The sequence below is a fragment of the Pongo abelii genome, chromosome 10, assembly GCF_028885655.2.
Source record: "Pongo abelii isolate AG06213 chromosome 10, NHGRI_mPonAbe1-v2.0_pri, whole genome shotgun sequence".
Classification (NCBI taxonomy): domain Eukaryota; kingdom Metazoa; phylum Chordata; class Mammalia; order Primates; family Hominidae; genus Pongo; species Pongo abelii.
In genome coordinates, this window is record NC_071995.2 from 48,630,573 (window position 1) to 48,645,313 (window position 14,741).

At 39.5% G+C, this 14,741-nt stretch overlaps 1 protein-coding gene across 1 annotated transcript in view; it reads left to right on the forward strand.

Moving 5' to 3' along the window:
• TMPRSS12 (transmembrane serine protease 12) overlaps positions 1-14,741 on the forward strand; it is a 47,166-nt gene that overhangs the window by 7,607 nt on the left and 24,818 nt on the right. Inside the window, exon 3 of the mRNA XM_009247725.3 lies at positions 14,038-14,306. Coding sequence (XP_009246000.3) covers positions 14,038-14,306 — 269 coding nt within the window. The remainder of the gene's footprint in view (positions 1-14,037; positions 14,307-14,741) is intronic.

Sequence of the window (14,741 nt, forward strand, 5' to 3'; positions counted from 1 at the left end):
TCAGGTCTTCCAGTGCAGCAGGTGCTCGACCATGAGAGGCCAGAGTACAAAGCCATGAGCCTGTCCCAGTCCCCCAGGATTAGAGCTTACAGCCCAGGAATGCTGAGCTGAGTCTTGTCCCCCTAAAAACACTTAGAAATGATGCCAGTTGACTAAACCCAACTTATAACACAGTCAAACCCTCAAGGGCATCAAAGAATATAAAAGCAAAAAGCCCCATCCAAAGGACAGCAACTTCAAAGATTAAAGGAATAATAGTCCACACAGATGAGAAAGAACCAGCACAAGAACCCTGGCAACCCAAAAAGCCAGAGTTTCTTCTTATCTCCAAATGACCACAATAGCTCCCAAGCGATGGTTCTTAACCAGACTGAAATGGCTGGAATGAGAGACACAGAATTCAGAATCTGGATGGCAATGAAGATAAATGAGATTCCAGAGAAATCTGAAACCCAATCTAAGGAATCTAAGAAGTCCAGTAAAATAATACAAGAGCTGAAAGATGAAACAGCCATTTTAAGAAAGAACCAAACTGATCTATAGAGCTAAAAAAAAGAACTCACAAGAATTTAATAATACAATTGGAAGTATTAACAGCAGAACAGGCCAAGCTGAGAAAAGAATCTCAGAGCTCGAAGACTAGTTCTTCAAATCAACTCAGACAGAAATAAAGAAAAAATAATGAACAAAACTTCCAAGAAATATGGGATTATGTAAAGAGACCAAACCTACAACCCATTGACATCCCTGAAAGAGGGACAGAGAGCAAGCAACTTGGAAAACCTATTTGAAGATATTGTCCATAAAAATTTCTGCAACCTTGCTGGAGAGGTTGACATTCAAATTCAAGAAATTCAGAGAAGCCCTGTGAGATATTATACAAGAATACCATCTCCAAGACATATAGTCATCAGATTCTCCAAGGTTAATGTAAAAGAAAAAATATTAAAGGCAACTAGAGAGAAAGAGCAGGTCGCTTACAACAGGAATCCCCATCAGGCTAACAGCAGACCTTTCAGCAGAAACTCTACAAGCCAGAAAAGATTGGGGCAGTTTATGTTTAGCATCCTTAAAGAAAATGAATTCCAACCAAGAATTTCATATCCAGCCAAACTAAGCTTTGTAAGTGAAGGAGAAATAAGATCCTTTTCAGACAAGCAAATGCTAAGGGAATTAATTACCACCAGACCTGCCTTACAAGAGATCCTTAAGTGAGTACTAAACATGGAAATGAAAGACCGTTACCAGCCACCACAAAAACACACTTAAATACATAGACCATTGACACTATAAAGCAACTACACAATCAAGTTTACATAAACAAGCTAACAACACAATGACAATGTCAAATCTGCACATATCAATATTAACTTTTAATGTAAAAAGGTTAAACACCCCATTTAAAAGGCACAGAGTGGCAAGTTGGATAAAAAACAAGACCCAACTGTACATTGTCTTTAAGAGAGACACATCTCACATGCAATGATATCCATATGCTCAAAGTAGAGGGATGGAGCAAAATCTATCAAGTGAATGGAAAACAAAAAAGAGCAGGGGTTGCTATTCTTATTTTAGACAAAATAGACTTTATTTATTTATTTTTTTGAGATGGAGTCTTACTGTATCGCCCAGGCTGGAGTGCAGTGGCACAATCTTGGCTCACTGTAACCTCTGCCGCCCAGGTTCAAGCAATTCTCCTGCATCAGCCTCCCAAGTAGCTGGGATTATAGGCGCCTGCCACCACGCCCAGCTAATTTTTGTATTTTTAGTAGAGACGGGGTTTCACCATCTTGATCAGGTTCGTCTTGAACTCCTGACTTCATGAACCACCTTGGCCTTCCAAAGTGCCGGAATTACAGGCATGAGCCACCACACCCAGTCTGACAAAATAGATTTTAAACCAAAATGACCCAAAAGGACAAAAAAGAGCATTACATAATGATAAAGGGTTCAATTCAACAAGAAGACTTACCTATCCTAACACTGGAGGAGCTAGATTCATAAAACAAGTTATTGGAGACCTATGAAGAGACTTAGATAACCATATAATAATAGTGGGAGACTTTAACACCCCACTGACAGTATTAGACAGATCACTGAGGCAGAACACTTACAAAGATATTTGGGATCTAAACTTGACGCTTGACAAAATGGACCTAACAGCTATCTACAGACACTCCACCCAAAAACAACAGAATATACATTTTTTTAAATCTACACATAACACATACTCTAAAATAGACCACACACTCAGCCATAAGACAATTCTTAACAAATTTTTAAAACCCAAAATCATACCATCCACACTCTCGGATCACAACATGATAAAAATAGAAATCAATGCCACCATCTCTTAAAACCATATAATTGCATGGAAATTAAACAATCTTCTCTTGAATGATTTTCAGGTAAATGCTGAAATTAAGGTAGAAATCAAGAAATTTTTTGAAACTAACAAAAACAAGGATACAACATACCAGAATCTCTGGCAAACAGCTAAAGCAATGTTAAGAGGAAAGTTTATGGTGCTAAATGCCCACACCAAAATTAGAAAGATCTCAAACTAACAACCTAACATCATACCTAGAGGAATGAGAAAAATGAACAAACCAACCCCAAAGCTAGCAGAAGAAAAGAATTAACCAAAATCACAGCTGAATTGAATGAAATTGTGACACACAAAAAATACAAAAGATCAACGAAACCAAGTTTTTTGAAAGAATAAGTAAGATTGATAGATCACTAGCTAGACTAACCAAAAAAAAAAAAAAAAGAGAGAGAGAAGGAGAGAGAAGATCCAAATATATAAAATCAGAAATGACAAAGGGGACAGTACCACCAACCCCACAGAAATATAAAATACCTTCAGAGACTATTACGAACATCTGAATGCACACAAACTAGAAAACCCAGTGGATAAATTCCTGGAACATACAACCTCAAAAAATAGAACCAGGAAGAAACTGGAACCCTGAACAGACCAATAACAAGTTCCAACACTAAATCAGTAATAAAAAAAACCTACCAACCGGAAAAAGTCCTGGACCAGAAGGATTCACAGTCAAATTCTACCAGGTGTATAAAAGAGGTGGTACCAGTCCTACTAAAACTATTCCAAAAAAATTGAGAAGGAGGGACTCCTCCCTAATTCATTCTACAAAGCCAGCATCATTTTGATAACTGAAACCTGCCAGAGACACAATCTAAAGGAGAACTTCAGGCCAATATTCCTCATAAACACAGATGCAGAAATACTCAACAAAATACTGGCAAACTGAATCCAGCAGCACATCAAAAACTAATCCACCATGATCAAATAGGCTTTATTCCTGGGATGCAAAGTTGGTTCAACATATGCCGGACTAAAACAGAACTAAACAAACTAAAAACAAAAACCACATCATCTCAATAGATACAGAAAAGGCTTTTGATAAAATTCAACATCTCTTCATGTTAAAAACCCTCAACAAACTAGGCATTGAAGGAACATACCTTAAAATAATAAGAGCCATCTATGACAAACCCACAGCCAATATCATACTGAACAGGCAAAAGCTGGAAATGCCCTTGAGAACTGGAACAAGACAAGGATGCCCACTATCACCACTCTTATTCAACATAGTACTGGAAGTCCTAGCCAGAGCAACCAGGCAAGAGAAATAAAAGGCATCCAAATAGGAAGAGAGGAAGTCAAACTATCTCTGTTTGTAGACAATATGATTCTATACCTAGAAAACCCTATAGTCTCTGGCCAAAGGCTCCCAGATTTGATAAACAACTTCAGCAAAACTTCAGGATAAAAAAATCAATGTACAAAAATCAGCAGCATTTCTACACACCAATGAAGTCCAAGCTGACAGTCAAATCAAGAATGCAATCCCATTCTCAGTAGCCAAAAAAAGAATAAAATATCCAAGGATACATCTAACCAGGGATGTGAAAGCTCTCTACAAAAAGAATTGTAAAACACTTCTGAAAGAAATCATAGATGACAAAAACAAATGGAGAAACATTCCATGCTCATGGATAGGAAGAATCATTATTGTTAAAATGGCCATACTGTCCAAAGCAACTTACAGATTCAACACTATTCCAATCAAATTACCAACAACATTTTACACAGAATTTTAAAAACTATTCTAAAATTCATGTGGAACCAAAAGAGAGCCCAAATAGACAAAGGAATCCTAAGCATAAAGAACAACGCTGGAGGCATCATACTACCTGACTTCAAACTGTACTAGAAGGCTACAGTAACTAAAACAGCACAGTACTGGTACCAAAACAGACACATAGACCAATGGAACAGGTTAGAGAACCCAGAAACAAAGCTGCTGGCAAGGACATCATGACAAAGACTCCAAAAGCAATTGCAACAAAAACAAAAATTGACAAGTGGGACCTAATAAAACTAAAGAGCTTCTGCACAGTAAAAGAAACTATCAACAGAGTAAACAGACAACCTACAGAATATTTATAAACTATGTATTCAATAAAGGTCTAATATCTAGGATCTATAAGGAACTTAAATTAGCAAGCAAAAACCAGACAACCCCATTTTAAAATGAGCAAAGGACATGAACAGACACTTCTCAAAAGACATACATATGGCCAAGAAACATATGAAAAAATGCTCAACATCACTAATCATCAGAGAAATGCAAATCAAAACCACAATGAGATACTATCCCACACCAATCAGAATGGCTATTCTTAAAAAGTGAAAAAATAACAGATGCTAGCAAGGCTATGGAGAAAGCAAATGCTTATACACTGCTGTTGGGGATGGAAATTAGTTCAGTCCCTGTGGAAACCAGTACGGAGATTTCTCAGATAACTTAAAACAGAGCTATTGTTTGACCCACCAATCCCATTACTAGATATACACCTAAAGAAATATAAATAATTCTACCATAAAGACACATGCATGCATATGTTTATTGCAGTGCTATTTACAATAGCAAAGACGTGGAATCAACCTAGATGCTCATCAAAGATGGACTGGATAAAGAAAATGTGGCACATATACACCATGGAATACTACGCAGTCATGAAAAAGAATGAAATCATCTCCTTTGTAGCAACATGGCTGGAGCTAGAGGCCATTACCCTAAGTAAATTAATACAGGAAGAGAAAACCAAATATTACATGTTGTTCTCTCATAAGTGGGAGCCAAACATTGAGTACACATGGACATGAAGAAGGGAATAACAGACACTGGGGCCTACTTGAGGGTGGAGAAGTGGATTGAAAAACTACCTATTGGGTACTATGCTCATTACATGGGTGGTGAAATAATTTGTACACCAAAACCCTGCCACACACAGTTTACCCATGTAACAAACCAGCACATGTACCCCCGAACCTAAAATAAAAGTTAGGGAAAAGATATAAATAAAAGTGTTTGGCACCTCCCCACTTGCTATCTTACTCCTTCTCATCATGCGTTACTCCTGTTCCCCTTTCCCCTTACCTCATGATTGTAAGTTCCCTGAAGCCCTCACCACAAGCAATGCCAGCACCATGGTTCCTGTGCAGCCTGCAGAACTGTGAGCCAATTAAACCTCTTTTCTTTATAAATTACCCAGCCTCAAGTATTTCTTTATAACAAAGCAAGGATGGCCAAATACATATGAATGTACCACTGTTTGTTAATCCATCTACTACTTGAAGGATATTTGTTTCTAATTTGGTCAATTATGAATAAAACCACTATAAACATTTGTGTGAATCTAGGTTTTCATTTCACTTCTGTAAATACCCAAGAGTGAGACTACCTTGTCAAATGATAAGTGTATGTGCAGTTTTATATTAAAAAAAATAAGTAGAACATTTTTGTGGTTTTTTGTTGTTGTTGTTGCTTGCTTGTTTTTGAGACAGGGTCTCACTCTGTTGCTCAGGCTTGAGTGCAGTGGCATAGTCACGGCTCACTGCAGCCTTAACCTCCTGGGCTCAAGCAATCCTCCCACCTTAGCCTCTCAAGTAGGTGGGACTACAGGCACGTGCCACCACATCCGGCTAATTTTTGTATTTTTTTTATAGAGACAGGGTTTTGCCATGTTGCCCAGGGTGGGCTCAAACTCCTGGGCTCAAGCAATCTGCCTGTGTCGGCCTCCCAAAGTGTTGGGATTGCAGGCATGAGCCACCATGCCCGGCCTAGAACATATTTAATGTAAGAAAATGAGAAAACAGAAATGAGAAAAAATAAGAATCATTTATTACATTTCCTAGAAATAATAGCTGTTAATTTTTTTTACATGGTCTTCTAGATTTTTCTAGCCATATATGCAAATTATTTTATATAACAGGCTTATATAGCTAAACTGTGAAATAGCCTTTTACATTAAATTATATAACATAAGCATTTTTCCTTGTCAACATATGTATTTTGCTCCTGTATTCCACTTTGCAGATATGCCAAAATTTCTTTGGTAAATATTTTTATAGCTAAATTTTTGTGTTCATCTTTTATTTCCTTGGGATACATTCTAGGAAGCAGAATTGCAGAGTTAAATGCAAATGCAGCTTTTTTAGGCTATTGATACATGTTGCCAAATTGCCCATCTATTTACACTTTCTGCCATGAATAAGAGTACCCTTGTTCCTCTAACTCTTGTCTGCACTGTGTTATCATCGAACACACACACACATATGCGTGCACTCACATAAACATTGCCAATTTGAAGGATGAAAAGTTATCTGTAAGCAACAGTGTATAAAGTGAAAGTTCCTCCTTCCTAATTCGATTCCAGAGGTTAACTACTGTTAACCTCTCATGGTTTTAATTGTTGATTGTTTCACTTGTTTGGGGTTTAGTTTTTTGCTTGCTTGCTTGCTTTTTTAAGATGGCCAAGATTGATTAGTTGCTTCTTGTTTTTACCTTTAGTGTCATGCTTTATCAGATCCTTTCTTGTGTCAATGTTATATATTCATCTGTATTTTTTTCTGGTTTAGATTTTTTGTTGTTGTTGTTTTTTGTTTTTTGTTTTTGAGACAGAGTCTTGCTCTGTCGCCCAGGCTGGAGTGCAGTGGCACGATCTCAGCTCACTGCAAGCTCCGCCTCCCAGGTTCATGCCATTCTCCTGCCTCAGCCTCCCGAGTAGCTGGAACTACAGGCATCCGCCACCACACCCGGCTAATATTTTGTTTGTTTGTTTTGTATTTTTAGTAGAGACAGGGTTTCACCATGTTAGCCAGGATGGTCTCGATCTCTTGACCTCGTGATCTGCCCGCCTTGGCCTCCCAAAGTGCTGGGATTACAGGCGTGAGCCACCGCACCCGGCCCTGGTTTAGTTTTTTAATTCACATGCTAAGTTAATATCCAAATGTTTCATTCCAGTAAGTTTCAAAAAAATTATGAAAGTAGAGGGAATATTTTAGCGAACTCCCATGTACCCATCACCTAGCTTCCCATTATCAACTGATAACTGATCTTGTTTCACCTATACCCTCACCAGTCTCCCTCCAATTATTTTGAAGCAAAACTCAGACATATCACTTTGGGTATCTCTAAAAGATGGGAACTCTTTACTAAATAGATTTGTATATTTAAATATTTAATCCATTTGGAGTTTATTTTGGTGTTTAGTGTTATTTCAGAGGTCTAGTTTTATTTCTCTTTTCAAACAGCTAGTTGCCCCAATACCACATATTGAATAATTCATTCTTTTGTCCATTGGTACAAAATGCTGCCTTAATAACATATTAAATTCTCATGTACTTGAATGTTTCTGGATTTTCTGTCCCATTGGTCTTTTTTTTTATTTTTTTTTTTATTTTTTTTATTTTATTTTTTATTTATTTTTTTTCTTTTATTATTATTATTATTATTATTATTATTATACTTTAGGTTTTATGGTACATGTGCGCAATGTGCAGGTAAGTTACATATGTATACATGTGCCATGCTGGTGCGCTGCACCCACCAACCCGTCATCTAGCATTAGGTATATCTCCCAATGCTATCCCTCCCCCCTCCCCCCACCCCACAACAGTCCCCAGAGTGTGATGTTCCCCTTCCTGTGTCCATGTGTTCTCATTGTTCAATTCCCACCTATGAGTGAGAATATGCGGTGTTTGGTTTTTTGTTCTTGCGATAGTTTACTGAGAATGATGATTTCCAATTTCATCCATGTCCCTACAAAGGACGTGAACTCATCATTTTTTATGGCTGCATAGTATTCCATGGTGTATATGTGCCACATTTTCTTAATCCAGTCTATCATTGTTGGACATTTGGGTTGGTTCCAAGTCTTTGCTATTGTGAATAATGCGGCAATAAACATACGTGTGCATGTGTCTTTATAGCAGCATGATTTATAGTCCTTTGGGTATATACCCAGTAATGGAATGGCTGGGTCGAATGGAATTTCTACTTCTAGATCCCTGAGGAATCGCCACACTGACTTCCACAAGGGTTGAACTAGTTTACAGTCCCACCAACAGTGTAAAAGTGTTCCTATTTCTCCACATCCTCTCCAGCACCTGTTGTTTCCTGACTTTTTAATGATTGCCATTCTAACTGGTGTGAGATGGTATCTCATTGTGGTTTTGATTTGCATTTCTCTGATGGCCAGTGATGGTGAGCATTTTTTCATGTGTTTTTTGGCTGCATAAATGTCTTCTTTTGAGAAGTGTCTGTTCATGTCCTTCGCCCACTTTTTGATGGGGTTGTTTGTTTTTTTCTTGTAAATTTGTTGGAGTTCATTGTAGATTCTGGATATTAGCCCTTTGTCAGATGAGTAGGTTGCGAAAATTTTCTCCCATTTTGTAGGTTGCCTGTTCACTCTGATGGTAGTTTCTTTTGCTGTGCAGAAGCTCTTGAGTTTAATTAGATCCCATTTGTCAATTTTGGCTTTTGTTGCCATTGCTTTTGGTGTTTTAGACATGAAGTCCTTGCCCATGCCTATGTCCTGAATGGTAATGCCTAGGTTTTCTTCTAGGGTTTTTATGGTTTTAGGTCTAACATTTAAGTCTTTAATCCATCTTGAATTGATTTTTGTATAAGGTGTAAGGAAGGGATCCAGTTTCAGCTTTCTACATATGGCTAGCCAGTTTTCCCAGCACCATTTATTAAATAGGGAATCCTTTCCCCATTTCTTGTTTTTGTCAGGTTTGTCAAAGATCAGATACTTGTAGATATGTGGCATTATTTCTGACGGCTCTGTTCTGTTCCATTGATCTATATCTCTGTTTTGGTACCAGTACCATGCTGTTTTGGTTACTGTAGCCTTGTAGTATAGTTTGAAGTCAGGTAGTGTGATGCCTCCAGCTTTGTTCTTTTGGCTTAGGATTGACTTGGCGATGCGGGCTCTTTTTTGGTTCCATATGAACTTTAAAGTAGTTTTTTCCAATTCTGTGAAGAAAGTCATTGGTAGCTTGATGGGGATGGCATTGAATCTGTAAATTACCTTGGGAAGGATGGCCATTTTCATGATATTGATTCTTCCTACCCATGAGCATGGAATGTTCTTCCATTTGTTTGTATCCTCTTTTATTTCTTTGAGCAGTGGTTTGTAGTTCTCCTTGAAGAGGTCTTTCACATCCCTTGTAAGTTGGATTCCTAGGTATTTTATTCTCTTTGAAGCAATTTTGAATGGGAGTTCACTCATGATTTGGCTCTCTGTTTGTCTGTTATTGATGTATAAGAATGCTTGTGATTTTTGCACATTGATTTTGTATCCTGAGACTTTGCTGAAGTTGCTTATCAGCTTAAGGAGATTTTGGGCTGAGCCAATGGGGTTTTCTAGATATACTATCATGTCATCTGCAAACAGGGACAATTTGACTTCCTCTTTTCCTACTTGAATACCCTTGATTTCCTTCTCCTGCCTAATTGCCCTGGCCAGAACTTCCAACACTATGTTGAATAGAAGTGGTGAGAGAGGGCATCCCTGTCTTGTGCCAGTTTTCAAAGGGAATGCTTCCAGTTTTTGCCCATTCAGTATGATATTGGCTGTGGGTTTGTCATAAATAGCTCTTATTATTTTGAGATACGTCCCATCAATTCCTAATTTATTGAGAGTTTTTAGCATGAAGGGTTGTTGAATTTTGTCAAAGGCCTTTTCTGCATCTATTGAGATAATCATGTGGTTTTTGTCTTTCGTTCTGTTTATATGCTGGATTACATTTATTGATTTGCGTATATTGAACCAGCCTTGCATCCCAGGGATGAAGCCCACTTGATCATGGTGGATAAGCTTTTTGATGTGCTGCTGGATTCTGTTTGCCAGTATTTTATTGAGGATTTTTGCATCAATGTTCATCAAGGATATTGGTCTAAAATTCTCTTTTTTTGTTGTGTCTCTGCCAGGCTTTGGTATCAGGATGATGCTGGCCTCATAAAATGAGTTAGGGAGGATTCCCTCTTTTTCTATTGATTGGAATAGTTTCAGAAGGAATGGTACCAGCTCCTCCTTGTACCTCTGGTAGAATTCGGCTGTGAATCCATCTGGACCTGGACTTTTTTTGGTTGGTAAGCTATTGATTATTGCCACAATTTCAGCTCCTGTTATTGGTCTATTCAGAGATTCAACTTCTTCCTGGTTTAGTCTTGGGAGGGTGTATGTGTCGAGGAATTTATCCATTTCTTCTAGATTTTCTAGTTTATTTGCATAGAGGTGTTTGTAATATTCTCTGATGGTAGTTTGTATTTCTGTGGGATCGGTGGTGATATCCCCTTTATCATTTTTTATTGCATCTATTTGATTCTTCTCTCTTTTTTTCTTTATTAATCTTGCTAGCGGTCTATCAATTTTGTTGATCCTTTCAAAAAACCAGCTCCTGGATTCATTTATTTTTTGAAGGGTTTTTTGTGTCTCTATTTCCTTCAGTTCTGCTCTGATTTTAGTTATTTCTTGCCTTCTGCTAGCTTTTGAATGTGTTTGCTCTTGCTTTTCTAGTTCTTTTAATTGTGATGTTAGGGTGTCAATTTTGGATCTTTCCTGCTTTCTCTTGTGGGCATTTAGTGCTATAAATTTCCCTCTACACACTGCTTTGAATGCATCCCAGAGATTCTGGTATGTTGTGTCTTGGTTCTCATTGGTTTCAAAGAACATCTTTATTTCTGCCTTCATTTCGTTATGTACCCAGTAGTCATTCAGGAGCAGGTTGTTCAGTTTCCACGTAGTTGAGCGGTTTTGAGTGAGATTCTTAATCCTGAGTTCTAGCTTGATTGCACTGTGATCTGAGAGACAGTTTGTTACAATTTCTGTTCTTTTACATTTATTGAGGAGAGCTTTACTTCCAAGTATATGGTCAATTTTGGAATAGGTGTGGTGTGGTGCTGAAAAAAATGTATATTCTGTTGATTTGGGGTGGAGAGTTCTGTAGATGTCTATTAGGTCCGCTTGGTGCAGAGCTGAGTTCAATTCCTGGGTATCCTTGTTGACTTTCTGTCTCGTTGATCTGTCTAATGTTGACAGTGGGGTGTTAAAGTCTCCCATTATTAATGTGTGGGAGTCTAAGTCTCTTTGTAGGTCACTCAGGACTTGCTTTATGAATCTGGGTGCTCCTGTATTGGGTGCATATATATTTAGGATAGTTAGCTCTTCTTGTTGAATTAATCCCTTTACCATTATGTAATGGCCTTCTTTGTCTCTTTTGATCTTTGTTGGTTTAAAGTCTGTTTTATCAGAGACTAGGATTGCAACCCCTGCCTTTTTTTGTTGTCCATTTGCTTGGTAGATCTTCCTCCATCCTTTTATTTTGAGCCTATGTGTGTCTCTGCACATGAGATGGGTTTCCTGAATACAGCACACTGATGGGTCTTGAGTCTTTATCCAGTTTGCCAGTCTGTGTCTTTTAATTGGAGCATTTAGTCCATTTACATTTAAAGTTAATATTGTTATGTGTGAATTTGATCCTGTCATTATGATGTTAGCTGGATATTTTGCTCGTTAGTTGATGCAGTCTCTTCCTAGTCTCGATGTTCTTTACATTTCGGTATGATTTTGCAGCGGCTGGTACCGGTTGTGCCTTTCCATGTTTAGCGCTTCCTTCAGGAGCTCTTTTAGGGCAGGCCTGGTGGTGACAAAATCTCTCAGCATTTGCTTGTCTGTAAAGTATTTTATTTCTCCTTCACTTATGAAGCTTAGTTTGGCAGGATATGAAATTCTGGGTTGAAAATTCTTTTCTTTAAGAATGTTGAATATTGGCCCCCACTCTCTTCTGGCTTGTAGGGTTTCTGCCGAGAGATCCGCTGTTAGTCTGATGGGCTTCCCTTTGATGGTAACCCGACCTTTCTCTCTGGCTGCCCTTAACATTTTTTCCTTCATTTCAACTTTGGTGAATCTGACAATTATGTGTCTTGGAGTTGCTCTTCTCGAGGAGTATCTTTGTGGCGTTCTCTGTATTTCCTGAATCTGAATGTTGGCCTGCCTTGCTAGATTGGGGAAGTTCTCCTGGATAATATCCTGCAGAGTGTTTTCCAACTTGTTTCCATTCTCCCCGTCACTTTCAGGTACACCAATCAGACGTAGATTTGGTCTTTTCACATAGTCCCACATTTCTTGGAGGCTTTGCTCGTTTCTTTTTATTCTTTTTTCTCTAAACTTCCCTTCTCGCTTCATTTCATTCATTTCATCTTCCAGGGCTGATACCCTTTCTTCCATTTGATCGCATCGGCTCCTGAGGCTTCTGCATTCTTCACGTAGTTCTCGAGCCTTGGTTTTCAGCTCCATCAGCTCCTTTAAGCACTTCTCTGTATTGGTTATTCTAGTTATACATTCTTCTAAATTTTTTTCAAAGTTTTCAACTTCTTTGCCTTTGGTTTGAATATCCTCCCGTAGCTCGGAGTAATTTGATCGTCTGAAGCCTTCTTCTCTCAGCTCGTCAAAGTCATTCCCCGTCCAGCTTTGTTCCGTTGCTGGTGAGGAACTGCGTTCCTTTGGAGGAGGAGAGGTACTCTGGTTTTTAGAGTTTCCAGTTTTTCTGCTCTGTTTTTTCCCCATCTTTGTGGTTTTATCTACTTTTGGTCTTTGATGATGGTGATGTACAGATGGGTTTTTGGTGTGGATGTCCTTTCTGTTAGTTTTCCTTCTAACAGACAGAACCCTCAGCTACAGGTCTGTTGGAGTACCTGGCCGGCCGTGTGAGGTGTCAGTCTGCCCCTGCTGGGGGGTGCCTCCCAGTTAGGCTGCTCAGGGGTCAGGGGTCAGGGACCCACTTGAGGAGGCAGTCAGCCCGTTCTCAGATCTCCAGCTGCGTGCTGGGAGAACCACTGCTCTCCTCACAGCTGTCAGACAGGGACATTTAAGTCTGCAGAGGTTACTGCTGTCTTTTTGTTTGTCTGTGCCCTGCCCCCAGAGGTGGAGCCTACAGAGGCAGGCAGGCCTCCTTGAGCTGTGGTGGGCTCCACCCAGTTCAAGCTTCCAGGCTGCTTTGTTTACCTAAGCGAGCCTGGGCAATGGCGGGCGCCCCTCCCCCAGCCTCGCTGCCGACTTGCTGTTTGATCTCAGACTGCTGTGCTAGCAATCAGCGAGACTCCATGGGCATAGGACCCTCTGAGCCAGGTGCGGGCTATACTCTCCTGGGGCACCGTTTCCTAAGCCCGTCGGAAAAGCACAGTATTCGGGTGGGAGTGGCCCGATTTTCCAGGTGCCGTCTGTCACCCCCGGAAGGGGAACTCCCTGACCCCTTGCGCTTCCCGAGTGAGGCAATGCCTCGCCCCTGCTTCGGCTGGCGCACGGTGCACTCACCCACTGACCTGCGCCCACTGTCTGGCACTCCCTAGTGAGATGAACACGGTACCTCAGATGGAAATGCAGAAATCACCCGTCTTCTGCGTCGCTCGCGCTGGGAGCTGTAGACCGGAGCTGTTCCTATTCGGCCATCTTGGCTCCTCCCCCCCATTGGTCTTTTTCTCCTTCCCTAGATCATGATATTCGTGTTATTTGATATTTTATGTCACATGAAACTGGAATTAAAGTTTTTTATTATTAATCTAACATAAGAAGAAAACTAGTGGGAGATTAAGAATATAATATGTACTTAGTTAAATAAAGATGTTTATAATAAGAATGTTTACTTTCTTTCAGCGATCCTTTAATGTGGACAGCTGTGATTGGAACTAATAATATACATGGACGCCATCCTCATACCAAGAAGATAAAAATTAAAGCAATCATTATTCATCCAAACTTCATTTTGGAATCTTATGTAAATGATATTGCACTTTTTCACTTAAAAAAAGCAGTGAGATATAATGACTATATTCAGCCTATTTGCCTACCTTTTGATGTTTTCCAAATCCTGGACGGAAACACAAAGTGTTTTATAAGTGGCTGGGGAAGAACAAAAGAAGAAGGTAATTATGGTCTGAATTTTACTGATACACATTTTCCTGATTATGGGCAGAGGAAGGTCAAACCTTTTATATACATTCATGTGCCACATAATGACATTTAGGTTAATGACAGACCACACACACGATGGTGGTCTATAAGATTATTTTTCCGTATTTTTACTGTACCTTTTTTTCTTTCCAGACAGAGTCTCACTCTGTTGCCCAGGATGGAGTGCAGTGGCACGATCTCGGCTCACTGCAGCATCCACCTCCCAAGTTCAAGTGATTCTCCTGCCTCAGCCTCCCAAGTAGCTGGGATTACAGGCATGCGCCACCATGCCCTGCTAATTTTTGTATTTTTAGTAGAGACAGGGTTTCTCCATGTTGGTCAGGCTGGTCTTGAACTCCCAGCCTCAGGTGATCCACACACCTCGGCCTCCCAAAGTGCTGGGATTA